This window comes from Tursiops truncatus, chromosome 6 (genome assembly GCF_011762595.2).
Source record: "Tursiops truncatus isolate mTurTru1 chromosome 6, mTurTru1.mat.Y, whole genome shotgun sequence".
Taxonomy (NCBI): domain Eukaryota; kingdom Metazoa; phylum Chordata; class Mammalia; order Artiodactyla; family Delphinidae; genus Tursiops; species Tursiops truncatus.
Genome location: NC_047039.1, coordinates 114,866,430 through 114,891,973, shown reverse-complemented (window position 1 = coordinate 114,891,973; position 25,544 = coordinate 114,866,430). Strand labels below are relative to the sequence as shown.

The following is a 25,544-nucleotide window of genomic DNA, read 5'->3' as shown; positions in this document are numbered from 1 at the left end:
CAGACAGCCCCCCCCGCCCCCCGTGAGCCCCTGCCCATCCCACCCCCACCCCCACCCCCACCCCAGGAAAATGCCGGGACAGGACCTGCAACTCTGGTGAGTCCAGAGGGAGCAGCATGTGGCAGGAGGACTTGGGCTGGTGCCCCTGCTCCACCACACTGCCTCCTCGAAGTTCCGGCAGAGTCCCTGGTGGGCAGGGTGGGGCAGATGTGACGGCCTCGCCTTCCTCAGGCGTGCAGCCCTCCCTCTACCTCACTGCCTGTCCCCTGGGCTCAGGCCCCCATCCTGTGCTTGTGCCCCATGAGGATGGGAGCATCCCTGGGGGGCTACTGGATATGCGCACTAGAATCCCGGCTGAGAGGAGGCGGCAGAGACTCGGGGGAGGAGCGGGTAGCACTGGGTCCTGTTCCGCGTGTCGCAGCCATGAGTTCAGTGGCGGTGAGGCTGCGGGGGCGGCGGTGTGGTCCAGTTGCCCAGGCCTCAGCCGGGTGCGGGGCGGTGGACCACGCAGGTGAGGAGGGGGTGGCGCCTTGTCAGTGCTGCTGCTGGCGCGGAGCCAAGAGGAGCTCAGAGCTTCAGGACAGGTGGCTGGCAGTGCCGGGCGCTGGCTATGTGCCCAGCCTCCGCCCTAGGCACGGGACCAGCCGTGGAACGGACGGGCTCCCGGGACGCCTGGGCAGCTGGCCTCCTACCGTTGCCCCCATGCGGAGCCCCTCCTTTCTCTCGCGACGGCCGCCGCCGCTGTTCCTACTGCTGCTGTCGCCGTGGCCAGTCTGGATCCAGGCGCCCCCCGCAGCCGCCCCCGCGGCAACCCCGGGCGCCCCGGACTGCCCCGAGGCGTGCGCGTGCGCGCCAGAGGGCCAGGCCAACTGCTCCGGGCGCGCGCTGCCCGCCGTGCCAGGGGGCCTGAGCCAGCGCGTGCGCGCGCTGCTGCTGGACCACAAACGCGTGCGTGCGCTGCCGCCCGGCGCCTTCGTGGGCGCTGGCGCGCTGCTACACCTGGATCTGCGCGAGAACGGACTGCGCTGGGTGCACGCGCGAGCCTTCTGGGGCTTGGGCGCGCTGAAGCAGCTCGACCTCAGCGCCAACCAGCTGGAGGCGCTGGTGCCCGGCACCTTCGCTCCGCTGCGCGCGCTTTGCGTCCTCTCTCTGGCCGGGAACCGGCTGGCGCGTCTAGAGCCCGCGGCGCTGGGCACGCTCCCGCTGCTGAGCACGCTCAGCCTGCAGGACAACGAGCTGCCTGCCCTCGCGCCCGCGCTCCTGGCGGGCCTGCCCGCTCTCAGCACGCTGCGACTGCGCGGCAACCCCTGGGCCTGCGGCTGCGCGCTGCGCCCACTCTGCACCTGGCTGCGCAGGCACCCGCTGCCCGCGCCAGGTGAGCCCTCGGGGGCGCGGGCGGGGCGGGCCACTGCCGCCGCCGTCGCCTGACGCCGCTCCCGTGTCCCGCAGAGGCCGAGACGCTGATCTGCGTGTCGCCGGGACGCCTGACGGTCAGCCCCTTGACCGCCTTCCCCGACGCCGCCTTCAACCACTGCGCGCGGCCCCTTGCCGCGCGGGAACTGGCCGTGGTCTACGCGCTCGGGCCCGTCTCCTTCCTCGCTAGCCTGGCCGCCTGCCTGGCGCTGGGCTCCATGCTTACCGCCTGCCGCGCGCGCCGCCGCCGCGCCGCCGCCCGCCGCCCGCCGAGGAGTCTGCCGGATCCCGGTGCCGGCATGGCCTCGCCTGCGGCAGTCGCCGCCGCCGAAGCCTGAGCGGGCCGCGGCCGCCCTCGAACCTTCGCCCTATCCCCTGCCCTCCTTCGCACTCCCTGCAGGCGTCAACAAGCGACACAGATAGAAGTTTTCTTGACATTCCTTTCGGCATCACCACTACACACACCGGGTGGGGGGGGGGGGGGGAAGGCGGTGCACGCCGGGCCCCTGGGGCGGAGGGGCAGTGCGCGGCGGCGCTCGGACCGCAACGGGGGAAGGCACACGCCTGGACGCGGGAAGGGCTGGGCCTGTACAAGGTGGCGCGCGGGGCTGAAGACAGTCCCGAGCCGGCGTCCGGGGAAGCGCATCCTGGGCTGCGGGCCAGAGGAGGCGAAGAGAAGGCTCAGCCCTCACGGAGTCCGGAGAAGGGGGAGGCAGTGGGGAGCCCGAGCGCGCCCCTAGGAGGCGGCTGCCAGCTGGGGGGTCAGGGTCTGCAGTCCGGGAAGGGCAGGGCCAGCTCAGAGGATGGGGTCAAGCGGAGAAGGGGTGTGGGCAAGAAGGGAGAGGTGGGGACAAGGCTGTGGGGTGCCGGCGCTGCGGGAGCGGGGGACCCAGCCAGCCGGGGCCAAGGGCCCCCATGGTGGCTCTGGTGGTGGCTGGGGAAGGATGGGGCTTCAGTCTCTGCTCCAAGGCCCTCTGCCCGGGGCCAAGTCAGCCCCTCTCCCCACTGCTCAGAGACCCCAGGGCCCTGCCTCTGCCGGAGCGCCCTGCGGCCCTGCCCAGCCAGCTCAGCTCTGACCCGTCCTCAGCAGCTCTGGCCCGAGCCTCAGTCCAGCAGGGGCTGCCCGCCAGGCAGCAGGGCAGACGGACGGACGGGAGGCCCAGGGTGGGCAGTCTCTGGCAGGTGGGCTTCCCTCAGGCCTTCCCGAGCAGCAGGGCTAACTGGGCAGGTGGGCGCCTCCGGGGGCCTCACACCACGGTGCTGACCGAGGGATCTGAGAGGTTGAGCGGGCCCGTGATATCAGTGGGATGGTACTGCTGCAAAATAGAAATACACAGACAAGGCGCCCGTTAGCCCGACGCTCAGGGGGCATGCGCGGGGCCGGGACGGGTGGACCGGCCAGCCGGCCGACCGGCAGGCAGGCGGGCGCGGCCTGGGGGAGGCTGGGGGGTGCTCCTCCCCCTGACCCCGTCGTGCTCCGGGACTCTGCGTGGGCCGGGCCGCTGTCCCGTCCGTCTGTCTGTCTGTCTGCGGGGGAGGGGGGCAGAGGAGGGCGGGCAGGGCGTCTCAGCTCTCCCTATGACGGGCACACATCTGCAGCTGGCCCTCCTCCCTCTCAATAGCGCGTCGCGGCAGCACTGTGTCTTTTTGGTTTTGCAAAGCGCCGCGTCCACCCCCGGTGCTCTATAAATAAGAACCAACAATCAATACCCGCTGGCCCCGCCGGCCGCCAGGGACCCCAGCCCTGAGCGCCCAGTGCCGCCCTGGCCCAGACCAGCCACGGGACAGGGGCAGAGGATCTCAGCAGCCGGACTGACCCCACCCCTCCCGACAGAGCCCCCCACCCAGGCCTCCCTCCGAGCAGGCGCCCAGCCTGAAATGGTGGGAGCTAGGCTGCCCTCCCCCGCCCAGCCCCCAGCTTGCAGTGTCCCCAGTCACCCCTGCAGGGCAGGCCAGCCCCAGATGCCACGTGGCACCAAAGCTGGCCTGGAGGATGGCCCCTGGGGAGGCTCGGGCAAGGAGTCTGCTGGGAGCGTGTCCCTGGAAAGGCACCATGAGGGTCTCTGAGCTGCACCTGGCCCAGCTAAGGGGCCTGCATTTCTGCTCCAGGGCGGAATGCGGGGTAAGGACTCAGTGATGCCCTCAGAAAATGGCCCACTGCCTGCGAGACTCTGCGGGCCCCCAAAGCGCTGTCTGCTGGGTACCTTCTCGCCCCTCCCCCTGACTGCCCCACCCCTGCTCCTGTCGGATCCTCCTCTTCCTGCACCCCCTGCTGGGTCCCCTGGCTCAGGCTCCACCCACTTCCCGGGCCTGGACAGCCCCAGGCCTGTGCTCCCAGCCCCACAGATCCTCCCTGTCCCCCCACCCTGTCTGTGCTGAGCTCTGGGAAGTGGAGCCCCCAGGCCTTACAGGCCCCTCATGGGGCGCGCTGGTGGCTTCCCCTGGGACTCAGATGGCTCTGTGCTGAGCCCTGTCTGTGTCCTGTGTCTGCTCCTCTTCCCATGCACTGGGGGTGGTGGCTGCAAATCCTGCTTCCTTCCACCTTGGAGCAGATGGGTGATGCTGCCCACGAATGTGGGGCTTCCTGCGGACTGGAGGCCAGACCACCCCTGACTGCAGGGAGGCTGCTGGACTGAGGGCTGTGCTGGCTCTGGGCGGCCCCCTCCCCACCTGGGGATGCTCCTAGCAAGGCTGGGTCAGTCTGGGGGGCCTTTGGTTCGAGCGCGCACATCTGGGCCAGTGACAGGCTGCCCAAGGCAGAGAGGCAGGGAATTCTTGGCTCAGGTGGAAGGCCTGGCTCTGGAGGGGCGGGGGGCCAGGCGCTGAGGCACTGATCTCCGTAGAGGCCGCCCCTTCCCGAGCCTCTGTCTAGGAGCCTCAGTGCCCACGGCTTGGAGGCCACGGCTTTCAGGCCCACCTCCATCCGTTCTCAGATCCCTGGGTGCTGCCGGCACGCCTCCTGCAGGGCCCCTGCTCGGCCTGGGGTGGGAGCCGCCTCCTTTGGTCCCACCCATTCCCCACCTGACGTCCCCTGTGGCCAGGGGCCTGTACCAACTCCAGGCCCCAGCCGTCCACCCAGATGGAGCCAGGCCCGGCCCCCAGCCCCGGCCCACACAGAGACCACATGGAGGGAATGCAACAGGCATGGCTCTGGTGAGACACGTGAGACAGGTGTCTGGGTGGCAGGGCTGGCGGCCAGACAGATGGGCGGATGGGACATCACAGCCGTCCCTCCGTGGACGTCGCAGGGAGGGAGGGAGGGCGGTGGGCCTCTCTGGGAGAGGCTGGAGAAGCGGACGTAACAGAGAGGTGGTGCGGCCTCCTGACAGGTGAGGAGCCTGGGACAGGGTGGTCCAGGCTCCCGGGGCCCCGGGCACAGCCCCGACGCGGTGAGGCCGGCTGGCTGACCAACAACATGACACGGCTTCAAGATGGCGCATGGCGTCATGGCATGGGTGGGGGGCAGACTAACGCAGAGACACACGGGGAAGAGGACCCGGTGAGGGCCAGCGGGAGAAAGGACCACGAGAGAAAGATCTAGAGAGTCAGAGAGAGAAGACCTAGTGTGCTGGGCGAGTAGAGGTGAGGGCAGAAAGGCCACGGCAGTCAGAGGTGGGAGCGGGTGGGATGGCGAGGGAGGGGCCTGATGCACGGGACACAGACACGGAGGGGCGAGATCAGAGTCGGAGACGTGGAACTGGGCGCTCTTCCCCTTACCGTGTCTTTGGAGGACCTACGTCTCTTGAAGCTGGAAGCCAGGGTGGAGGTGATAGCCCTAAATGTGGCTTTCTTTTTAGGGTCAGGCTCTGCTCTACCACTCTTTCTATCCTAAAATGAATATGTATAAGTGATTAGATGGCTAAGGGTGGCGGCCACACCTGCCCTCGCCTGCTCCTTGGGGGCTGCTGCCCGGCCTGGCTGGCCACTCGGGCCCTCACTCCGGCCTGCCTCCCTGTGCTGGATGGACCGACCGATGGTCGGACACTCGCAGGCGGCCTCTGCTCCTGCCCGGCTCTCGGGCCTGACCTCGCTCATGCTGGGGCTGGGCTCGGGGGGTCCCATCTGGCTCTCTTCCTGGGAGGTCCGCCTGGCTCCCTGGCTCCGAGGTGCCCCTGGTTTAGGGGCGTCCCGAGGAGGAGGAGCCCTCCGAGCACGGGAGGAGTTGCCCCACCGGCCCCACCGGCCACTCTGACCCCCGAGGAGGCGCACCAAGATTCAGGAAGGGGCTGAGGGGCCGAAGGCAGGTGGCGAGATGCGCTGGAGTGACAGAGAGACGGAGGCAGCTCCTGGGACCCTGGCCTCGGGTCTGATGGTCAGGACGGGCCCTGTGCCCGCCAGTGAGAGCAGCGGCCAGGTCCCAAGAGCAAGAGAGGGCAGATGAGAGGCGTGGGCTTCCAGCAGCCCCGTCGCCCCGGCCCTCCCTCCCTGCAGCACCAGCTTCCTCCCAGGGCACAGGCTCCGGGGAGGTACCCAGAGAAAGAGAAGAGATGGGGCAGACTGGGGCTGGACTATGGGGCACGAGCCCGTCCCAGGTGGGCTGCGGCCACCCCACGTGCAGCCTGTCCTCTGCTGGCGGCAACTTCCCACAGACACAGCCTGGGGTTGCAGGCAGGAGCGGCCGGCCAGTTAAGACTGGAGTTATATGGAGCACAGGACACACCAGGGCCGCGGGGAAGGGGGTCCCCAGAGGGTGCCAAGGAGGGGCGCGGGGCGGCGAGGGCAGAGTGCGTCTTGGACTCACATGCTACACCCAGGTGGGTCCCTGTCTTACCCTGCCTCAGTTTGCCTTCCTATGGAATGGGCGCCGGTGGGCGACTCTGGAGACAGAGGGGCCAGGCGGACGCTTGAAGCCCGGCTTTTCGGAGGCGGCCACCTGCGGGCGGCCCCCAGCAGCGCGGCCTTGGCCGTGGCTCCCAGCTCCAGTCCTCGCCACAGGGGCTCCTGGGAGCCAGAGCCACGCTTCGGCCTGCGGGGATGGAGGAGGGCCGGGGCCAGGCCGAGCCGTGGGCACCAGGCCTCGGAGGGTGGCCTGCCCTACCTGCAGGTTCTTTCTCCACACGTTCACTGCTGCAAAGGCCAGCTGCATCTGCTTCCGGCGAGCATCCTTGTGCCGCTTGTAGGCGATCTCGATGAAGATCAGGAAGATCCCGGCCACGATGCCCCCGGCCACCAGCATGAAGACCCCTGCGGGCCAAGACCCAGCGCCTCAGCTGCGGGCGGGCCAGGCAGCCGGCCCCCGGGGAGTCCACCCGGCGTCAGCACTGGTGTCGGGGGCGTGGGGGGCCCACCTGCCATGTTCTCGAACGTGAGGGTAGCAGGGGCGTTGCTACGCGAATCACACTCCTGGTACCGCACCCACGTCTTGTCCAGGTCTTCCATGAAGCCGTTCTCGTGGGACCTGGGCGGGCGGGGCATGTGAGCCGAGGAGGAGGCTGGGCCGGCACTGGCGGGGCGGGGCGGGGCGGGGCAGATGGCGTGCATCTGGGGGCTACGTTGGTGGGGGAGGCGGTGTGCCTTGGGTGGGGCTCTTGGAGGGGGGCGGGGTGGGGCCGACTCACTTGAGGATGGACAGGGAGACGTTCTGCTTCCAAGGACTGTCTTTGCGCATGCCGATGCCAAAGCCTGAGCGGAAGAACAGCTCGCCGGTGGTCACCAGGTCGCACTTCTGCGAGGCCTCGAACTCCAGCACCGCCGAGTCCCAGATGAAGGCATGCAGCTTGCTGTGGGCAGGGGCAGGGTCACAGGGGCGGGGGCACAGGGGCGGGGTCACAGGGGCGGGGGCACAGGGGCGGGGGCACAGGGGCAGGGGCACAGGGCGGGGTCACAGGGGCGGGGTCACAGGGGCGGGGCACAGGGGCAGGGGCACAGGGGCGGGGTCACAGGGGCAGGGTCACAGGGGCGGGGTCACAGGGGCAGGGGCACAGGGGCAGGGTCACAGGGGCAGGGGCACAGGGGCAGGGTCACAGGGGCGGGGTCACGGGGCAGGGTCACAGGGGCGGGGTCACAGGGGCGGGGTCACAGGGGCGGGGTCACTGGGGCAGGGTCACAGGGCCCACACGTTCGGGCCGCCCTGGCGCCCTTGCAGTCCCGCCCGCCAGCCTTGAAACCCCCTGTCTATCCCCTTCCCGTGGTTCGCGTCCAGCCTGGACGCTCTGACTTTGACTGGAAAGAGGGGCGCCCCCACCGCTCCCGCCCAGGCCAGCGCCCCGCCCGCCCCCTCACTTGTCCCGCACGGCCTGGATGGCCTCGGCCGCGCTCTCGTAGTTGTGCTTCTCCATGTGCCGGTACATGGTGCTGAGCTCCACCTGCCGCCGGAAGTAGATGTCCACGGAGCTCTGCTTCACCGTCGCGTAGATGAACTTGTCCGAAGGATTCCTCAGCTGCAGGGTCAGAGGGTCGGAGGGCCCGGCTCGCGGCTGCTCTCCGGCCCCACCCCAGGCAGCCGCTGACCTCACGCCCCGCTCCCCTCGCCGGGCCAGGCCTCACCCGGGGATCGTTGATGCCGGTGATGCGCTCCTCGGGCCGGTCCAGCACCAGGAAGGCCGCCAGGTTGGCAGTGTAGGAGGCCACGATGATCATGGCGAAGCCGGCCCACACCATGCCCAGGATGCGCGCCGAGAAGCTTCTGGGGGCGCCTGCGGGCAGAGGACGGTCAGCTCCCGGCTTGGGGCGTGAGGGTTGCGGAGCAGCGTGGGGCCCGGGCCGGGCGTGGCCTCACCTTCCCCGATGCCCGAGTTGAGCAGGACGCCCCAGGAGAACCACATGGCCGAGGACAGGGTCAGCGCATCCTCCTCCTCCTCCTCGCTGTTCACTTTGAACCGGCCAAAGGGGCTGCGGGGGCGCAGAGGGCGGGCGGGAGAGGGCGGGAGAGGCAGCCCTGCCCCGCCCCCTCGCCCGCCCCGTCCCGCCGCGCCCGCCCCGCCCGACCCGCAGGGGGAGGAGTCCGGCCCCCGGGCCGCGCTCACCTGAAGCGGTCCAGCAGGTACAGCATCACGGCCACCACATGCACTGACAGCCCCACCAGCAGCCAGAGCGTACTCTGGAAGGGCTGCATGAACGAGTCCAGCGTGCTCCGGGGGATCTCCTGTGGGAGGCCGGGCCGTCAGCGCCGCCAAGGCCCTCCCAGGACCCCACCCCGCCCTGCTGGGCCCCTGCCCACCTTCTTGACCAGAATGGTCAGGCCCTGGTACTTGAAGGGCTTGGAGAACTCGATGTACTGTGCGCGCTCGTTGTTGATGGTCAGCGGCGCCACGATCATGTCTGCCTGCCCGCTGAGCAACTCGCCCATCATCCCGTTCCACTCCTTCTTATTGCTGTTGTTCACCTGTGGGGAGACACAGCCGGTGGTGACACGGCCATCGCGGGCGGGCCTTGCTCCCCGGACCGGACAGTCTCCCTCCCTGACCCATCTCGGGATCTCCCACTCCAGACCCCGCCTGGCTCGAAGGCCCCGCCCACCCAGGCTCCACCCAGCCTGCAGACCCCGCCCACACGAGACCCTGACCCTAGCCAGACAGGGTCCACCTGGACTGGGTCCCGCGCCGGCTTCCAGAGACCCACGCGTACCCGCTCCTGCGTGCCGAACTTGCCGTCCGCCACTAGGTGCACCTCATAAGTGAAGTTCATGGTCCGCGCCAGTTTGATGAGTAGGTCGATGCAGAAGCCGTAGCAGCACTGAGGCACGGTGTGGCGTGCTGGGCGGAGGGGAGGGCCGCTAAGTGAGGGGCTCGCAGGTGCGCCGTCCCGCCCGCTCCGCGGCCCACGCCCCAGCCCCGCACTCACGGCTGCCCGGCGACGTGTCGTTGGGCCCGGTGCAGATCACCTTCTTCACCGGATCCCCGTTCACGGTGAACTCCTCCTTGCACGTGCCGTCGCTCAGCGTGGGCTTGACATACACGAAGGGCTCCTGGTGGATCGTCACGATCTGGAGGGGAGGGGGACACCCAGCCTGGACCACCAGCCCTGGGCTGCCCTGGGGTGCTGTCCTCTTCTCAGCATGCAGACTCCCCTGGACCGCCCCCCCGCCCCGCCCCCTGCAAATGCCCCACACTGCCCCCTCTGGAGCTTCAGGAAGTTGGTCGGCCTGCTGCCTGCAGGAGGGGCCCCAGACTCCCCCGTCGTGCCCAGGCCACCTCAGCATTCAGAAGGCGCCCGGCCTCCTGAAACACCGCGCCTGCTCTTGGCCACTTTCCTTTGGGTCTTGGCTTGCACATCACTAAAGTCGGCCCTGGGCCCCTTCTCTGGCGTCTCAGGGCTGAGAAACCACCTGTCCCAGCCCAGAGCCTGCCCCCTGCCCCCACCCCTGCCATGAGGACAGAGGCATGTGCACTCAGAGCCTGCACAGGTCCGGGGACCCGCAGGGATTGCCCTTGTCTGGTGCTCCGGCCTCTCCTGACCTCAGCCTCCCCTGCAGCGGGTCTTTGTCTGATCATCTATCCTTCCTCCCTTCCTCTTCCCCGCTGATGCCGCCCTCTCTGCCGAGGCCTCTTCAATCCAGGGGCTCCTTGGGGCTCACGCTGGAGAGCTCTCTCCTCCCTGTCCTTCAGGGGCCTGAAGCCTGGGGGTGCGGAGGACAGATACAGGCAAAGGGGGCTGAACCGAGCACGGCATGTGAGGAGGGGTCCCAGGGGACGTGGGGTCGGTGTGAGAGGCCCCTTCTCCTCCAGGGCGGGTAGCCCTCGGCCTCAGCCTGCAGGGCAGGAGATGGGGAGCCCCTGAAGGAGCTTATTTGTCCTTAAAACTTTCCTCATCGTTTTCTATTGTGCGAGTAACATGCTCGTGCTTTTAAAAAATCAGTGAGGGGACTTCCCTGGTGGTCCAGTGGCTAAGAGTCCACACTCCCAATGCAGGGGGCCCGGGTTCGATCCCTGGTCAGGGAACTAGATCCCACATGCTGCAACTAAGAGTTCGCATGCCACAACTAAAGATCCCGCACACCACAACGAAGATCCTGCATGCTGCAACTAAAAAAAAAAAAAAATCCCACATGCTGCAACTAAAGATTCCGCATGCTGCAACTAGAAGATCCCACATGCTGCAGTGAAGATCCCTCGTGCCGCAACTAAGACCCAGTGCAGCCAAATAAATAAATAAATATTTTTTAAAAATTCAGTGAGATGGGAGGATAAATCGGGAGACTGGGATTGACATATACACACTACTCTATATAAAATAGATAACTAATAAGAACCTACTGTATAGCACAGGGAAATCTACTCAATAACCTGTAGTGACCTGTATATGGGAATAGAATCTAAAAAAGAGTGGATATATGTGTATGTATAACTGATTCACTTTGCTGTACAGAAGAAACTAACACAACATTGTAAATCAACTATCCTCCAATATAAATTAATTAAAAAGTAAACAATTTAGTGTCAAAAAAATCAGCGAGACAGGGCTTCCCTGGTGGCGCAGTGGTTGGGAGTCCGCCTGCCGATGCAGGGGACGCAGGTTCGTGCCCCGGTCCGGGAAGATCCCACATGCCGCTGAGCGGCTGGGCCCGTGAGCCATGGCCGCTGAGCCTGCGCGTCCGGAGCCTGTGCTCCGCAACGGGAGAGGCCACAGCAGTGAGAGGCCCGCGTACCGAAAAAAAAAAAAAAATCAGTGAGACAAAAAAAAGTTGTAAAAAGCCATCTGGCTCTCGAAGCCTGCGTGGGACCATCGGGCTGACTGTCGTCTGTTTTACACTTGGACTTTTCAATACCAGGTGTCTTTCCTGAGCGTTGGCTTTGGGAAAGTCCACTCTGCCCCTTGAGAGGGGTGGTGACCTGTGGGCAGGTGCTGGCAAAGGGTTCCAGGTGAGAGGCCAAGGGGGAGCTAGCTCAGAAAGCAGACAAGGCTGAGAGACATTTGAGGACCTGGGGGCGGGGACACTGGGAGAAGCACAGTGCTTGAGGGTCCTTGCCTTTTGTGAGCTCAGGTACCAGCCCGGTGCTGGTGTGGGTCAGTGTGGGAGGGACGCTGGGGAGGGCACCCTGGGATGAGTCCAGAGGAGCATGGAAGAGTCAGGCCGAGGAAGAGAAGCTGTGAGGGATGAGGCCAACCGGGGAAGGGAGCTCCCAGAGGCCCAGGGAATCATGGAGGGGATGGCCAGCCATAGGGAATGCTGTAGGGAGACCGGGCTCAGAGGGCAGTGAGACCGAGTCACGGCAGGAGGCCAGGAAGGCTAAACATGGGGGGTTGGCTAGGACCACTTGGAGGTGTGATGAAGAGCATGGGGGCATCATCTCCAGGACTCAGGGCAGAGAGCACTGAAGCTGAAGTACGCCCATCTGCTCCCCTGTCCCCGATCGGCTCATCCCCAGGGGAGTCCTGGCCCACGTGACTTCCCCAGATTTAAGTGGAGTTGGGTCAGAGCCCATGAAACGGGGGGCCGGCGGCTTCCTCTCCTCCCTCCACCCGCTCTCCCTGCTGCCTCTGCAGTGCCAGGTGTGTGCAATGGCAGCGGGCGCTGGCCCCGCCCCCACTTCCTTTAGTCACTTTCGTTGACCTCACTGTCCCCTCCTCTGCACCCGAGGGGCGGGATGGAGTATACTGGGTGTGGAGGCTAGGGCAGGGTGGCGGGTCCCCCACCTTCAGCCTGGTGGACATCTGGTAACCTCGGGGCTTCTCTGTCTCTCCGCCTGGCCAGATGATTTTCCTGTCGTTGGGAATAACCTGGGGGTGGGAGTATGAGATGGAGGGTGGCCACGCAGGGGTCTTGGCCCCAGGACCCTAAGGCCCCAGCCCCCACCCCCTCATGACCCCCACCTACATGGGTGCCGTTGTAGATGCCCACTTGTACCAGCTTGCGGTTCTGCAGGTTCATGATGCTGTAGTTGGCAAACTTCCGGTCCCCATCCTCGTTGAATTCCACGCGGCCGGTCACGCCGTCTGCGTACTTGGAAGACATGAGCACTCTGGAGGGGGGCAGTGTGCGTTAGAATGATCAGGGATGCAGTGAGCCCCGCCCACTGTGAGTCAGGTGCACAGCGCAGCTATGGCAGCCGGGCAACTGCCGGCCTCTAGACCCTGTTTTGAGGGCTTTCTGTGGGTTGGGATATTCGATTCTCATGGCAGCTGTCCTAGCTTCACAGATGAGGAGGCGGAAGCCCAGGCAGGAGCAGCGGGCTGCTCACCAGCCAGTGGGGAGGAAAGGCTGGGGCCTCGTCGTCCTGAGTGTGCACGCCTGTGTGTGTGTGTGGGGGCCATATATGTGTGCACACAGGATCCTTGCGTGGGGTGCAGCCCTGTCTGTGCACACACGCGTGTGCACGTGTGCACATATGCTGCCTGTATCTGCAGTTGTGCGTGTGCTCCTGTCGTGGGCCCCATGGACCATGGGTCTGCACGTGCCACTTGGGGCTGGCGGTGTTGGTGTTGGGCTGGGCCTCCCCACACTAGTGCCGTGGTGTCCAAGGTTCTCTGAGTTAACTCCTGCCCTGCTGTGGCCATCCGCTTGGGTCTCTGGCCAACCCTGGCTCTCTACAGGCTTGGATGCCATACCTGGATTCCTTGTCTGACCTCCTGGGCCCGTGGGCTCTCCCAGTCCCGGCCGGAAGCAAGACCCTCCTCCCCAGGGCTGTTAGCCGCCCTGGGGAGTGGGGTGGGGCCTCAGGGTGGGCAGCAGTGGGAAAAGGTGGGGGCAGGAGAAACGGAAGCAGCTGTGATTTCAGTGACATCCGAGTGTTGGAAATGGGGCAGGTGATTATCGTGGTGGAGATGGAGGTGAGGGTGGAGCGCGGGGGGGGATAGAGGAGAAAACTGGGGAAGGTGGCGGTATCTATAGGATACAGCAGGCTGGGCTGGACCGCCCTGGGAAGAGCGACTGTTCCCAGCGCCGGAACGGTGGCCCGCCCACTTTAGGAGATCAGCCCGCCCACCTCAGACGAGCGGCCCCGCCCACCTCTTGAAGAGCGGCCCGGTCTTCCAGATGTTGGTGTTGCCCACGCAGCCCCGCGGCGGATCGGTGATGTTCTCCTTCTCGAGAAGCTCGTGCACGGCCTGGGCCACCACCCCCACGGCATCGCTGATGTGGGCCGACTCGTTCTTGCCGTTGATGAGCTGCAGCCCGATGATGCCTGGGGCAAGCGTTGGCTTAGAGCCTGTGGGGGACCCCTGCCCACCGGGACCCTGGAGCCCAGCACTCACCGTCCGGGGCGTAGCGCAGGGCGTTCCCCGAGATCTCGCGCTCCCCCACCAGCCACACGTACCCCGAGCCGGTCATGTTCAGCATCGCGGCTGCGCGGTACACGGTGGCAGCGTCGTCCTCGCTGTGGGGCAGAGCGGGTGAGGGGCCGGGATTCCAGCCCTTCCCACCCGGGGCCGGGGGCGGCCGCTCCACATTCCCAGGGTCTCCTCCGCAGCGTGGCCTACCCACGTGGCCTCTTCCCCAACCCTGCCCCCCACAAGGGAGGTCTGGAGACACTGCAGAGATGGGGTGCGGCCGCCACCCCAAGCCTACACCGCACCTGGGCCAGGAGACCCCCACAGAAGCGAGCGGGTGGGCCCAGACCCCCTGAGCTTCCCAGACATCTCTTGCTGGCCCGCTGCCCTCGGTGGGCAGGGTTTGGGTGACATGGGATGGCGATGGCTCCTTACTGGTTGATAACTCGCTCACCAGGTACCAGGCAGTATTCTGAATGCTTTTCATGGACCATCTTATTTAATTCTCACAACCTCCCTGTGAGACGGGCAGAAGTACTACCCCTGTGTCAGGAGGGGAAACCGTGGCACCCAGGGCACACAAGTGGTAAGCGACAGAGTCGGGTCTGTGCCTGGACTGTCCACCCCTGAGCCCGTGCTCCTGCAGCTTCCTGGACAAGCCGTACCCCTCTGGTGCTGCACGCCTCAACTTGTGAACTGAGGGGCTGGGGGCTTTCTGGTTGGTCAGATGCTTCTGGGACCGAGAGCCAGGGAGCTGCCCTGAGCATCACAGCGGAAGCCACCGGAGAGAGATGAGGGTACCTGCTCTCCCTTTTGGAGTCTGCCCAAGCAGCTGTGTTCTCTCTGCCATCCAGGGCTGGGGCCACCGGTAGGACACAGCACAGGCCTCGCCTTGCAGGCACACGTGGTCCTGAGTTTTTGGCGTGTCCTTACAAGTGAGCCTCTGTGGACCTGGTCTCCTAGGGCTGGGCTCTCTCTGGTCAGGGCAAGGACCCTGGGCCTGGTGGGGCTCCCACCTTCTGTCCCCTATTGGGCCGAATTTGGTCCCAGATGGGCCTGGACCACAACAGGCACTTTGCTTCTCCAATGCATGGGCATCGGGGTACAAAGAGGCTGGGGAGATTGTCCAAGTGTTGGGTTATTTTCCCAATGGCTGAGCCTGGAAGCTAAGATGGCCCTAGGTTCCCTAAGGGGTCTGCCCCCAATTTTCTCAAGGAAGAAATGCAAATCTTCAGTGTTTGCTCTAAATGAGAACGCTACTGTTGGCTGAAAGCAACACAAAAGAGCGGCGCTCCAGGCAACATCCAGCCCGAATCGCTGGCAGCACCCATTCGTGCATGTCAGGGCACGGTGTGCCCCTGTCAGCGGCGCCCACAAAGCCTGGCGGAGAGGCCTGTCTGCTGGACACCATCCAGGCCTGTGACGTTGGACTTGGTGGGGTGAGCACACACCTGTGCTTGTGTCCGTGTAAACTGATATCTTCAGTAAAGCAGACAAAAGCCTGATCGACCCGCCAAACTGTTTTATGGAAATAACTGATCCCAGTAACGATAACTTCAGGAGGATTATTTAAAAAACAAAAGTTTTGGAAATCAATTAGAAACTCTGAAGCACTCTGTAGAAAACTGGTCAAAAGTTAAGATTGGCTTAATGGGGTCTCTCCGCAAAACGCTCTCAACAGCCCTCGTGAGGGGAGCCAGAATGTGTCAGGCTGGGGCGCCAGGGCGAAGAAGACCTGCGTCTGCCCTGCCCAGGGGACCACCGGCTTCCCCGGGCTCTGGGAGCTGGGCGCGCTGGGCAGGCGGGTCCCCCTCTGTGGTGGGACTCTGGCCTCTCTTGTCCGAGGAGCCCCGGCTGTGAGGGGAGGGGTCTCTTCCCGCCTGACAATACACAGGCCTTGCGTGGATTCAAGAGGTGGGCATGTGGTTGCCAAGTGCTGTGCCTTTGTGAACAGCAAGTATCGCCACATGTGTGGGGTTCGTGCATGTACGTAGCACGTGGTGTGTCTGTGGCGTGTGCACCTATGCACGAGAGCACCGTGCCCTGTGTGTGTCGGTGCGGAGCGTGTACGTGTGTGGTGTGTCTGCACATGTATCTAGGTGAGAATATGCCTGCGTGTGTTACATGTAGCAGCGTGCCCGTGTGCGCATAGGTATGTCCTGTGTGCACGTGTGTGCGGTGTGTATACGGCACATGCACGTGTACAGGAGGGCGTGGAAGCATGTTGTGTGCACGTGTGTGTGTACGGCATGTGCACGTGTAGACAGTATGCGGGTGATGCGTGTTCGTGTGTATGCGTGTGAGTGCCTGTGCTGGTGTGCGTGAGCGGAGGGCGGTGGGCGTTAGTGCCCGCTAACTGCCTTCCAGCCCGAGGAGCCCCTGCTGGTCCCATCCTGCCCTCTGCCCAAGGACGGGGTGCACCTGGCTCTGTGCCAAAGGTTTGTGGCCTGAACGTGCAGACGGACACCTGCCCTGCTACTCAGGGCACTGCAGGCTCCCGCTGGCCGCCTGCAGGGCGACCCCTGCTGTCTTTCCCCACTCTGCTGGAGCCTGCAGAGCTTCTGGGACAGGCAGACAGTGGGCCGGGTCTCCCCAGGCTCTCCCACGTATGTCCCATGAGGCAGGGCTCTTCCTTTTCCTATTCCTGGTGGCCTTGCCTTTCCCTCCCCAGGAGGACACAGCCATTTGCAAAAAGGGAGATTTTTACTGGGGGCTCAGCCGCAAGGTTACGGTGGGGACCAGGCCCGTCCAGCAGAGCCTGGCTTTGGGTTCCCCCTACGCGGTTCCCCTCTCACGCTGCCTAGTCCGACTGCCCCACCCCTTCAGCCCTGTCCCTGCTGTGGGCCTCCCCCCGCAGGCTCACATGCAGACCCCACGTCACTGCCCCAGGCCCCCTCCCTGACCCAGCTCCCAGAGCCCCGTGTCCCCCCGTCTATCACCTGGGCCGCGTTTGCCTTCCTAAGGGCAGGGCCTTATCCCACCCCCATCCCCGAGGCCCAGGGTACACGTGCAAGGGGACCGTCCTTGGCAAGGACGCCAAAGCCTGAGTCCAGCCTGGCCGCACCTGGCGGAGAGGACGATGACCCGAGCCTCCAGCTCCCGCGCCTCCATCAGCAGGGCCGTCACGTTCTTGGTCCCCGGGTCGAACTGCAGCACCTTCTCAGCCTGCGGTGTGAGCGGGTGCGTTAGCAGGTGGCCGGGGTGGGGGATGCAGCGCCTCAGGGGCCAGAGTCGAGCCGCAGCCGCTAGGAACCCCGAGGCAGCTCCGCTAGGGCCGCCTCGGCCTGCGCCGGCCACCTGCACTGCCACCTGCCTTCCAGGCTCCTCGGCCGGCCGGCCGGGCTGGCCTCGCTCGTCCTTTCTTCAGCCTGCTGGCTCTCCTGTCCTCGCTCTCTGCTCTGCGCGTCTCTCTCCACCTCTCACTCCTGGCCTCACTTTTGCACTGAGCATGCAAGCTGAAGTGGACCGAGACTCAGAAAGAGGCGTGCAGCGGACGGAAACAGAAAAGAGTTTTGGAATGCAATCGGGAGCGGAGACTAGGCCGCCTTTTCCAAAACCACGGGAGGTCGTCTGGGGCCTGGTCCACAGGCCCCGCAGGAGCAGCCCAGACCGCAGGCAGGTCAGGCGGACAGGCGGGCTCCCTCCTGGGCTCCACGAGGAAACCCTGGGGTGCCTGGAGATTCGCATGCACTTCCCAGAGAGCCGCTCCTCCTGCGGCCGTGCCTGCCCCTTGGCCCGGCCGGCGGGCTGCGGGGCCCTGGGCGGCCAGCACCTGCCCTCTCCTGCCTACGCTGCCTGCTCTCGACCTCGCTCTCTCCTCATTGCTCGGGCCTGCGGCGCGGCTGGGCCCACGGTAGCCCTAGCGGCCGAGGCGCCGGAGGCCGGGGCTCCCTAGTCGGTGGGTGGCGTGCACGTCCATGCATATATACCTTGGGTCCGCGCTTGTTGTCATAGGACAGTTGGTCGAGGTTTTCATAGTTCCTTTTTTTACTCTGATGAATAATGTGCACAGAGAAAATATGCAGACACAGAAGAAGATTATAAACGGTTGAAAATGACGGCGCTAAAGCAATCACACCACCTCCTCGGCACGTCTGCAGAGGGGCACGTACCTGGAGCTCGCAAACACCTAGGCCCGGGGTGGGGCTGGGGGCCAGGGAGGTGCTGGGGAATGAGGGGGCGTGGGGGCCACCGAGGCTCCCTGCCACGGAGCTGCGCTCTTGGAAACGCTCACGTTCAGGAGAAAGGGAGGCCCTGTCTGCGCCCAAGCCAAACGCCTCCCTTTGGGGTCCCATCCGCCCGCCCCCCGCCAGGCACCTGCTATGTGATGCCAGCAGCGCCCACCCCAGCCCCGTCAGTCCTGAATGGGCGATGTCCCCTCCCCCAGCCCCGGCCCCTATTCCCCACCCCGCCCAGCACCCCCTTCTGCCTCTCTTAGAGGTCCAGCTGCTCTGCCCTCACTGACTGGTGTGTGATGGGCGCGCCTGTCAGCCCACGTGTGCGCTGGAGAGCAGCTGTGACAGGAGTTCGTGAGCACGTGTGCATCTGTGGGCGTCTGCGTGGCAGCATCAGCCTACGTTAGCCTGTGGTGGGTGGGAGTGAGGGCCAGTGCCGTCTGAGCATACGTGTGTGCGCGTGTGCGTGTGCGAGCCCCCGGGCCGTGGAGGTGTGGAGGGCGCCTGCGAGCCTGTGGCAGGCGTAGTAGAGTGTGAGTGGATTGTCTCGGGAAAGGCCGTGTGTGCCTGTGAGAGGGAACACGTGTGGCTGGGCGTGCGGGGGGTGCGTGAGTGCGCACTGGGCCTGCGTGCAGCCACAGGTGGGCACGCCAGGAGCTGACCTGCTTGCCTGGTGCTGGGTGCTGTCTCAGGGGGGTGGGGCCTGCAGTCCTGGTAACCAGCCCTCCCTCCCAGACTCAGCCAGTCCCCCCCAGCAGGACCCCAGGACCCTCTGGGTCTGCCCTCTGGTTCACCCCCAGCTGGTGCCCTCTCTTCCCTTCGGGGCCTACGGCACCCTGGGGGACCCGGGTTGGCACTCAGCTTACTGAAGCCAACTCTGACTTCGCAGACAGCACATGCTCCCCGCCGCCCTTGGTCTTGCCTCCCGGGGCCCTCCCCAGCCTGGGCGTCCCTCCCTCTCTGCCCAGCTTGGCCTCCACCCAACCCCGGGGGGCCTTGGCCCAGGTGCTGAGCGCCCAGGGCTCCAGGCTGGGTGAAGGCGGGACCCCGGGCCTCCTCTGGTGAGCACCAGCTTCTCCTCAGTCTGGCAGTGGGGATGGGTGGGGTGGGGGTCGCCTGGACCCCCAGAAACGCCACTCCGGTCTCTCCACAGCCCACACGTGGGCGCCGGGCTGGGGTAGAACGGGCAGGTGGAGCCAGGTGTCTACCGGATTCCCAGGAGTCCAGAGCCCCAGTCCCCACGGTGGGGAGGTGAGGAGAGGAAGGGCGCGGGGTTCCGTGGGGAGAGCGGGGGGGGGGGGGCCGAAGTGGGGCAGGGCCCAGGCCGGGCTTGGGGGTGGCAGATGTCCGTGGGTGGGGCTTTGGGGAGGGTGATGGGCAGCTGTGAGGTGAGGGGCTGCGGCGGGGGTGAGGCCGGCGCGAGGACAGGGCACGGGTCACAGCAGAGAAGGAACCGGGTCCTTTGTGGAGGGGGCACGGTGAGCGGTGCCACCACACTGAGGGGGCTCCCGAGGGGAGGCCGCTGGGAGGGAGCGGTGTGGGGGGCAGAGGCGGCGCCCCTAGGGAATTTTGAGCCTAGGGCCTGTGTGGGCTGGGAAGCGCGCTGCGGGGAGGTGGGGGAGGGGACGGGGGAGGGGAGCGGGGCGGGGCGGGGTGTTTGCGGAGCTCCAGGTGGTCCTGCCCTCGCCCCGCAGGGACTGACACGAAGGAGATTTCGACTAATGGCAAAAGCGAGTGAAATGAGCCGAGGACAGGCTGGGGCGGGCGCTCGCCAGACGCAGTGGTGCTGACCATGCACGATGGAAAGAGAAGGGTGTTCACACGGGCCACAGACACAGCGGCGGCTCGCCGGCTCCGACTCCTGCTCGGGACACCCCGCCCGGGCCTCACCTTGGACTCGCGCTCCTCCAGCAGGGTCTCCAGGCGCTTCTGCGCCGCCCGGCCCTCGTGGTCGTCGCTGACCAGGAGGATGATGTGGTTCCAGCTGTAGACGCGCATCATCTCGAACCAGACGCTCGACTGGTGGGAGTAGGGCGGCACGGTGCGCAGGAAGCTAAGGTGGATGCTCTGCGGGACACGGGGCGGCTGAGGACGCGGGCCAGGCGCGCACGCGTGCGCGCGCGGGCCAAACGCTCCCCCTCGCTGCTTCCAGACCCCGGGGACCCTGCTTCCCTCACTCCTCCCTCCCCACCGCTGGCTTCTCTCCCCACCCCACATCATCTAATCTGAGAACCGGAGGCTCAGTTTGCCCAGCAGCACCCTGACTGAGACGGGTAGAGGGGGCGGTCTGTGGAATTGTTCCTGGGGTCGTTCCCCTCCTCCCCTGCAGCCACCCGCTGCTGAGCTACTTGAGATCAGAAACTTCTTGCTGGCGTGCAGCATCTCAAAGATCCCCCCTGGGTCCTTCCCAAATTCACGTAACTGGTATTTAGAGCAAGTCTTCACTCTTGGGGCGAAATACTTCACCCCTTCACCGAGCCCAGGGGTTGCTGCCTGCTGACCCCGCCTTGCTTCTCTGAGTGCACTGGCTGCCAGGGAGGGGACGGAGCAGGACCCTCCCGCCTCAGCACAGGGCCTTTGAGTCTGCCCAGGAGCAGTGTTCCTGGGGACCCACACTGATCCTGGGGCCCTCTGAGCCCTCCAGATCCTTCTTCCACCTGCGCCCTCTTTGTGCCTTGGAATCAGGGTGCAAGAATGCCCTTTTGCCTCTGTCTGTCATCCAGCAGGTGACATGGCTGCAAGGGGGCTGTGGGTGGGGTCCTGGACTGGCTCTGACCCAGGCCCTTCTGGTCCACGTGTTGGGCACAGATGGTCTGTGGGTTGTACCAGGAGTGGAGTCAAGGTGGAGCGCTAAGATTTGGTCGCAGGTTTGCCCTCGTGCTGGGCCTCAGTCTGGATCTGGGGCGGGGGCACGTGGTGGGCTGGTGTCCTGTTCTGGGACAGGGCTCCCCCCACCCCAGCCTCTCCTGTGCCCCACCGCCTGCTCTCCTCTGTAGAGCCATTGTTCTCCCATTTGCATGTGAGGGGCCTGGTGCCCAGAGAGGTGAAGGAGGCTGGAAGGCCTAGGGGGAGCCTCCACTTCTCACAGTTGAGGGTTAAGTGCCTCTGAGCAGCTTGGGTGCCTCTGCTGTGTGCTGGGGTTTCCAGAGCCTCAGGAATGGGTGGTCGTCCTGGCCTCCACTGGCCTCCTCCCTTGTGGGCCATCCCAGAGGACCCCTCACTCTGGCCTCGCTTTCCTATCGCCTCCAGGAGGACCCCTCCCTGACCTCCCCAGACACCCTGGGCCCGGCTGAGATGACCTCCGTGCCTTAGGCAGCGTTATCCAGGACGCTGGGCTCCCGGCAGGATGGATTTGGAGAAGATGGGGAGAGCGGGGAAGCACCCAGCAGCCCAGCCCTCTGGCCCCTCAGCTAAGACACCAAGCTGGAGTCCCCTGTCGAGCAGCCCCTCCGGGCCTGTCTGCAGGTGACACCAGGCCTGGAGGGAGATGTGGAGGAGGCTGCCCCCCCCCAGCCTCTCAGTGGCCAGTTTGCCTCCCCAGCTGACCAGTCCTCCCAGAGCCGTGGGCAGACACTGCGGGAGGGCTGGGCAAACTAATGCAAGGTGCCGGCAGCTATGGGGGTGAGTTTCCTGCCAAACCGACTTGGTGACCTCTAGACTCTCCCAGCTGCTGCTCCACGACTGGGCGACTCCAGCCAGACCCCCAGCCCATGGGCCACGATACAGCCCCGAGGCCCGAAACCCCCAGGCCAGCGCCCCCAGCCACGAGCTGCCTCCTCTGTTCACCTGGAATCCTCTTCCAGCTGTGCCCTCTAGCGGGAGGTGCCGGTAACTACACCCTCACTGCCACCTGGTGTCCCAGCCACTTCTAGGCTTTTCCTCCTCCTGGCGCCCCTTCCTCCAAAGTGCCCCGTCCCGCTGTCCAGGAAGCTGCCCTGTCTGTCCCTTCTTCTGGCCCACGATGGCCTCTGCTGCTTCCCAGGGCTTGCTATTGGCGCCTGTCACCTGTCAGTGGGCCGTGTGCCCGAGTGTGGGTGGGCATGTGTGTCAGCGTGTGAGTGTGGGCCTGTCTGAGTGTATGATGGAGCGTGAGTGTGGGGGAGTGAACACGTTAGTTATGGGAGTGTGCACATGAGCATGAATGTTTGAGTGGGTGATGGTGTGAGTATGCGTGTGAACGTCAGCGTGTGCGTAAGAGCACGTGAGTGTCCCTGTGAATGTGTGTGGCTGTGTGTGTGCAGGCGTGAGTGTATGGATTTGTTAGTATCTGGGAGTCTGTGTGACTGTGAGTTTGTGTGCTGTGAGTGTGTACTGGTGTGCCTGTGTGTGGGTGAGTTTGCGTGTCTCCGTGAGACCGTGAGTGTGAGTTGTGAGCGTGCCTCAGTGTATCACCCTGTTGCACCTGGAGCCCAGAGCCCATGGTTTGAGCCCCTCTGCCTGTGCCCCCCATCCTGGCAAAGCACCTGCCCCCCACTCTCTCCCCCAGCAGCTGCTGGCGGCTCCGGGCTGCAGGAGCGAGCCGCCGGGTCTGAACACGGGAGCAGAGCGGGCTGGGTCCCCGTGCAGCGGTCAGGCTCACCTTGTCTGAGTAGATGGACATGCGGGTGGTCAGCCCCAGGACGGGGATGCGGTAGAAGCCGGCTGTGTAGGAGACGGGGGTGGGAGTGAAGTGGTCGTTGGGGGTAGGCGGGTGGCTAACTAGGATGGCGTAGACCTGTGGACACAGGGCACAGGGTCAGCTCTAGTGGGGAGCGGGGGCCACTGCCCTGGAGCTGGCTGTCCAGCAACAGCAGAGGCTGAACACGAAGCGGGGCGTGGGTGGTGGCGGGGGGACACCACCTGTGCTCACACAGCCCCAGGAGTGCAGGCCACCCAGCAGGGGACCAGACCCCAGTCCCACCTTCTGCGTGGAAGTGAATCATGGGGGTGAGGCAGAGGCAGACAAGACTCCTGGGACCAAGAAGACACACAGGGAGCTGACAGGCCCCTCCCCCACCCCTGTCCAGGGCCTCCCCTCTCGCCCCTCACCCTGGGGGGCTGCCCTGAGCTGTGTGGTGAGACCCTGAGAGGGAGGACGAAGGCCAGTCCTTGGCATGTCCTGGGGCCGCACCTGCTGCCCCAGCGTGGGCTGGGAGAACCACACCAAGCCCCACGCTGACCCTCATCCTGGGTCAGAGGTGGACGGAGGCCAGCACTCCAGAGATGGAGGGCAGCTCCGGAAGGTGCGTCGAACATCGCAGACTATTAGCGGGAGAAGCTGGGCAAGGAGCCGCCTAGAGGCCCGGGCCCCCCTGCTGGTGTCTTCCAGGGGCAGGCTGAGACCCGCTCGGTTTGAACAAGACCCAGTGCTGACTTGGGCACTGACCACATCCTCAAGGAAACCTGGCCTTCCTGCCTGGACCAGTGGCTCAGCCCCCGAGGCAGGGAGATGGGGCAGATGGCTTGGCAGTTCCGTGCTGCCTTCACATTAGAAGGACCTGTCAGTCCCAGTTCTGCCTTCCCATCTCTGAGCTGCAGGACCACCTGCTTTTGCAAACGGGGCGGGGCGTGCGCTGGCCCACGTGGTGGGGGCGATGGCTACCGAGCCGGCACCTGGCTCACAGCGTGTGACAGTGAGTGACAGCTGCTGCTGTCACCTTTGCTCCTAGCACTGGCTATTCCCTGGGAGAACAGTGCCCACAGACAGCAAAGCTAAGTTGGAGGAGGGATTCCCAGAAAGGGCCACACTTGTTCTCCCTCCTTTGCCCCGCACAGTCTGCACCCAGAGGGGCCTGGCCAGTGTTGGCCTGAGCGTGTGTGTGCATGCGTGTGACCACGCAGGTGCTCACAAGTGTGTGCTGGGTATGTGTGTGGATACCGCATGCCCCAACATGTGTGCATGTGCGTGTGTGATTGAGCTTGTGTGAGCACGCGTGTTTGCGTGTGTGGCACGGGAATGTGTGTGCTCATGGATATGCGTGGGGGGTCGGTCTGTGTGTGAATAAGCGTGTGCAATTCTGATGTGCACGAAGCGGTGCTGGCTTAAGTCTGCGCAGCTCTGTGCACAAACGTGATGAATGTGCGTGCGCATGTGAGCGTGTGTGTCCATGGATGCGGCGTGCCTGTCCGGTGAGTGTGTAAGCAGCACTTGGACCGGTGTCGGTCCCGCCTGTTACATAAAAGGCTGCATTGCAGTGATCCCGAGGCCTCATCGGGATTCAGCAGGCAGCGCAGCCCGGGGGCGGACAGCTCTGACAGGCAAAATCCTTGAGTCGCGTCCTCCCCCGCAGCGCTGGCTGCCAGTGGCTGCCACGCTCTGCCCTGATACCTCTCCCCGTTCCCACCCTGGAGAACACCCGGCTTCAACACCTGGGCCATTTCCCATCTCAGGCAGACCTGTGGATGGGGGAAGGGGAGGAGGAAGGGAAGGAGATCTCCAAGCAGGAACAAAGATGGCCCCAGACCCCATCCAGTTTAAAGCCCTGCAGTCCTGCCTGTGGCTGGGACAGGCACCTCTCGGGCAGGCCCGGAATGCCCGCCCCGACCCTGACACACAGTGACCAAGCAAACGGCCACATGTCTGCACACACCAGTCTGGACCTCGACACCTGGAAACCCTGTGAGGACAAGCCCCGCTGGCCGGTGACTGATCTGGGGCTAAGATGGGGAACCGGCAACACTGGTGTTTAGCTGCTAGTGAGACCAGCCCCCTGGGTCCTCTCTCAAGGGGAGGGAGAGGGCTAGGAAAGGATGGAATGAAACTGGGACAGGGGGAGGGATGGCGGGTGAAGGAGGGAGGATGCTGGCAAGGCGGTGGGGGAGGGGCAGGAGCTGGCACAGCGTGAGCCCCGGGGGTGCTGGCACCTGGCTGGAGATGAGGTCTTCGCACACCGACAAGGCCATCTGGATGGCGTTGGGCTTGTGGGTGACGGAGGTGGCGTTGAGCTGGATCTTCCAGGAGCCGTGCCGCTTGTTGGCCTGGTTCACAGCCTCGCGGAACATCTGCTCGTGCTTCCGCGTGCTCAGTACCGCGCCGATGTTGACGATCTTGGGGTCGCAGGCGGCACGGGCGAAGGAGCAGGAGAAAAGCAGGGCGAGTGTCAGCAGGCGCATGGTGCTCATGGGCTCCGGGCGGCGCCCTGGCTCTGGGCAGCGCGAACGCGGGGCCCTCGGCGCATCCCCAGAGGGACGCCCCGGCCGTCCTGCGCGCGCCCGATCCCGCGGGCTGAGGGCGCCACGTCTTCCCCGGGAGCCTTAGTCCTGGGACGTCTGCACCGAGCAGGTGGCACCGAGCCTTCGGCCGGCCGGGCGGACCCGGGTGCGCGTGGGTTCCGGGCGCTCTGTTCCAGGCGGCTGGCGCTGTCCGCGGTGCTGAAGCGGGTCTCGGCGCCGCTCCGGGTGCCCCGCGCCGAAAGGACCCGGCGGCGGCAGCTCCTCTGCGGGCTTCGCTTGTCCCGGTCCCGACGCTGCGGCGGCTGCGGCGACTGCGGAGCGCCGAGCGGGACCAACGTCTCCTACCCCTCCCGCCGCCCCCGCTTCCCAACACGGAGCCGGAGCGGGGGCGCCTCCCGCGCCAGAGTGTGCGCCTGCGTTCGTGCCAGCATTTTTCAGAGCGCGCGCGAGCGGGGGACGCCTGTGTGCGCGTGTGTGCGGGCGTGTGTGCGTGCGTGTGTGCAGGGTTCGCTGAGACAGTGACCTGGGCTGTCTCGAACCTGCAAGGAGCCGAGTTTGGAGAGGTTGGAGGGGTTCGCGTCACTGCGTGCAGCCTTGCGTGTCCTTTAACATGACTGAATGTGTCGTGCCAGTTTGTGTGTGTGCGCACACGCGCGT

General features: G+C 65.4%; 2 protein-coding genes across 8 annotated transcripts; one reads left to right on the top strand and one right to left on the bottom strand.

The window, feature by feature from the left end:
- The first annotated feature begins 106 nt into the window (after positions 1–106).
- On the top strand, positions 107–1,878 carry LRRC26 (leucine rich repeat containing 26). Its single transcript, XM_019933740.3, has 2 exons — positions 107–1,375; positions 1,450–1,878. Exons 1-2 carry the CDS (start codon positions 301–303, stop codon positions 1,749–1,751), a joined length of 1,377 nt encoding a protein of 458 aa, XP_019789299.2. The 5' UTR covers positions 107–300; the 3' UTR covers positions 1,752–1,878.
- On the bottom strand, positions 1,747–24,836 carry GRIN1 (glutamate ionotropic receptor NMDA type subunit 1). Of its 7 annotated transcripts, none has more exons than XM_073806856.1 (21): positions 24,579–24,836; positions 22,315–22,449; positions 19,626–19,802; positions 17,490–17,552; positions 16,625–16,725; positions 13,546–13,667; positions 13,301–13,475; positions 12,170–12,314; positions 11,989–12,072; positions 9,196–9,337; positions 8,980–9,107; positions 8,573–8,737; positions 8,379–8,497; positions 8,132–8,244; positions 7,900–8,048; positions 7,636–7,793; positions 6,972–7,133; positions 6,702–6,811; positions 6,452–6,597; positions 5,131–5,241; positions 1,747–3,096 (listed from the first exon to the last, which is right to left on the bottom strand). In XM_073806856.1, exons 1-21 carry the CDS (start codon positions 24,834–24,836, stop codon positions 2,980–2,982), a joined length of 2,880 nt encoding a protein of 959 aa, XP_073662957.1. In that variant the 3' UTR covers positions 1,747–2,979. The 7 variants fall into 7 exon arrangements, with proteins under 7 accessions (XP_073662957.1, XP_033715041.1, XP_073662958.1 ...); XM_033859150.2 differs by having other exon boundaries at positions 1,747–2,729; XM_073806857.1 differs by lacking the exon at positions 5,131–5,241.
- Between the last annotated feature and the right edge of the window lie 708 nt (positions 24,837–25,544).

Bases quoted from the DNA above. Each gene is read 5' to 3' on its own strand.
- LRRC26 (XM_019933740.3), top strand. From the start codon at position 301: ATGAGGATGGGAGCATCCCTGGGGGGCTACTGGATATGCGCACTAGAA. The intron at 1,376-1,449 runs GTGAGCCCTCGG...CGTGTCCCGCAG, and splicing joins GCACCCGCTGCCCGCGCCAG to AGGCCGAGACGCTGATCTGC.
- GRIN1 (XM_073806856.1), bottom strand. From the start codon at position 24,836: ATGAGCACCATGCGCCTGCTGACACTCGCCCTGCTTTTCTCCTGCTCC. The intron at 13,668-16,624 runs GTGCGGCCAGGC...TCTGCCCCACAG, and splicing joins GTCATCGTCCTCTCCGCCAG to CGAGGACGACGCTGCCACCG. The intron at 8,245-8,378 runs GTGAGCGCGGCC...GCGCCCCCGCAG, and splicing joins TACCTGCTGGACCGCTTCAG to CCCCTTTGGCCGGTTCAAAG.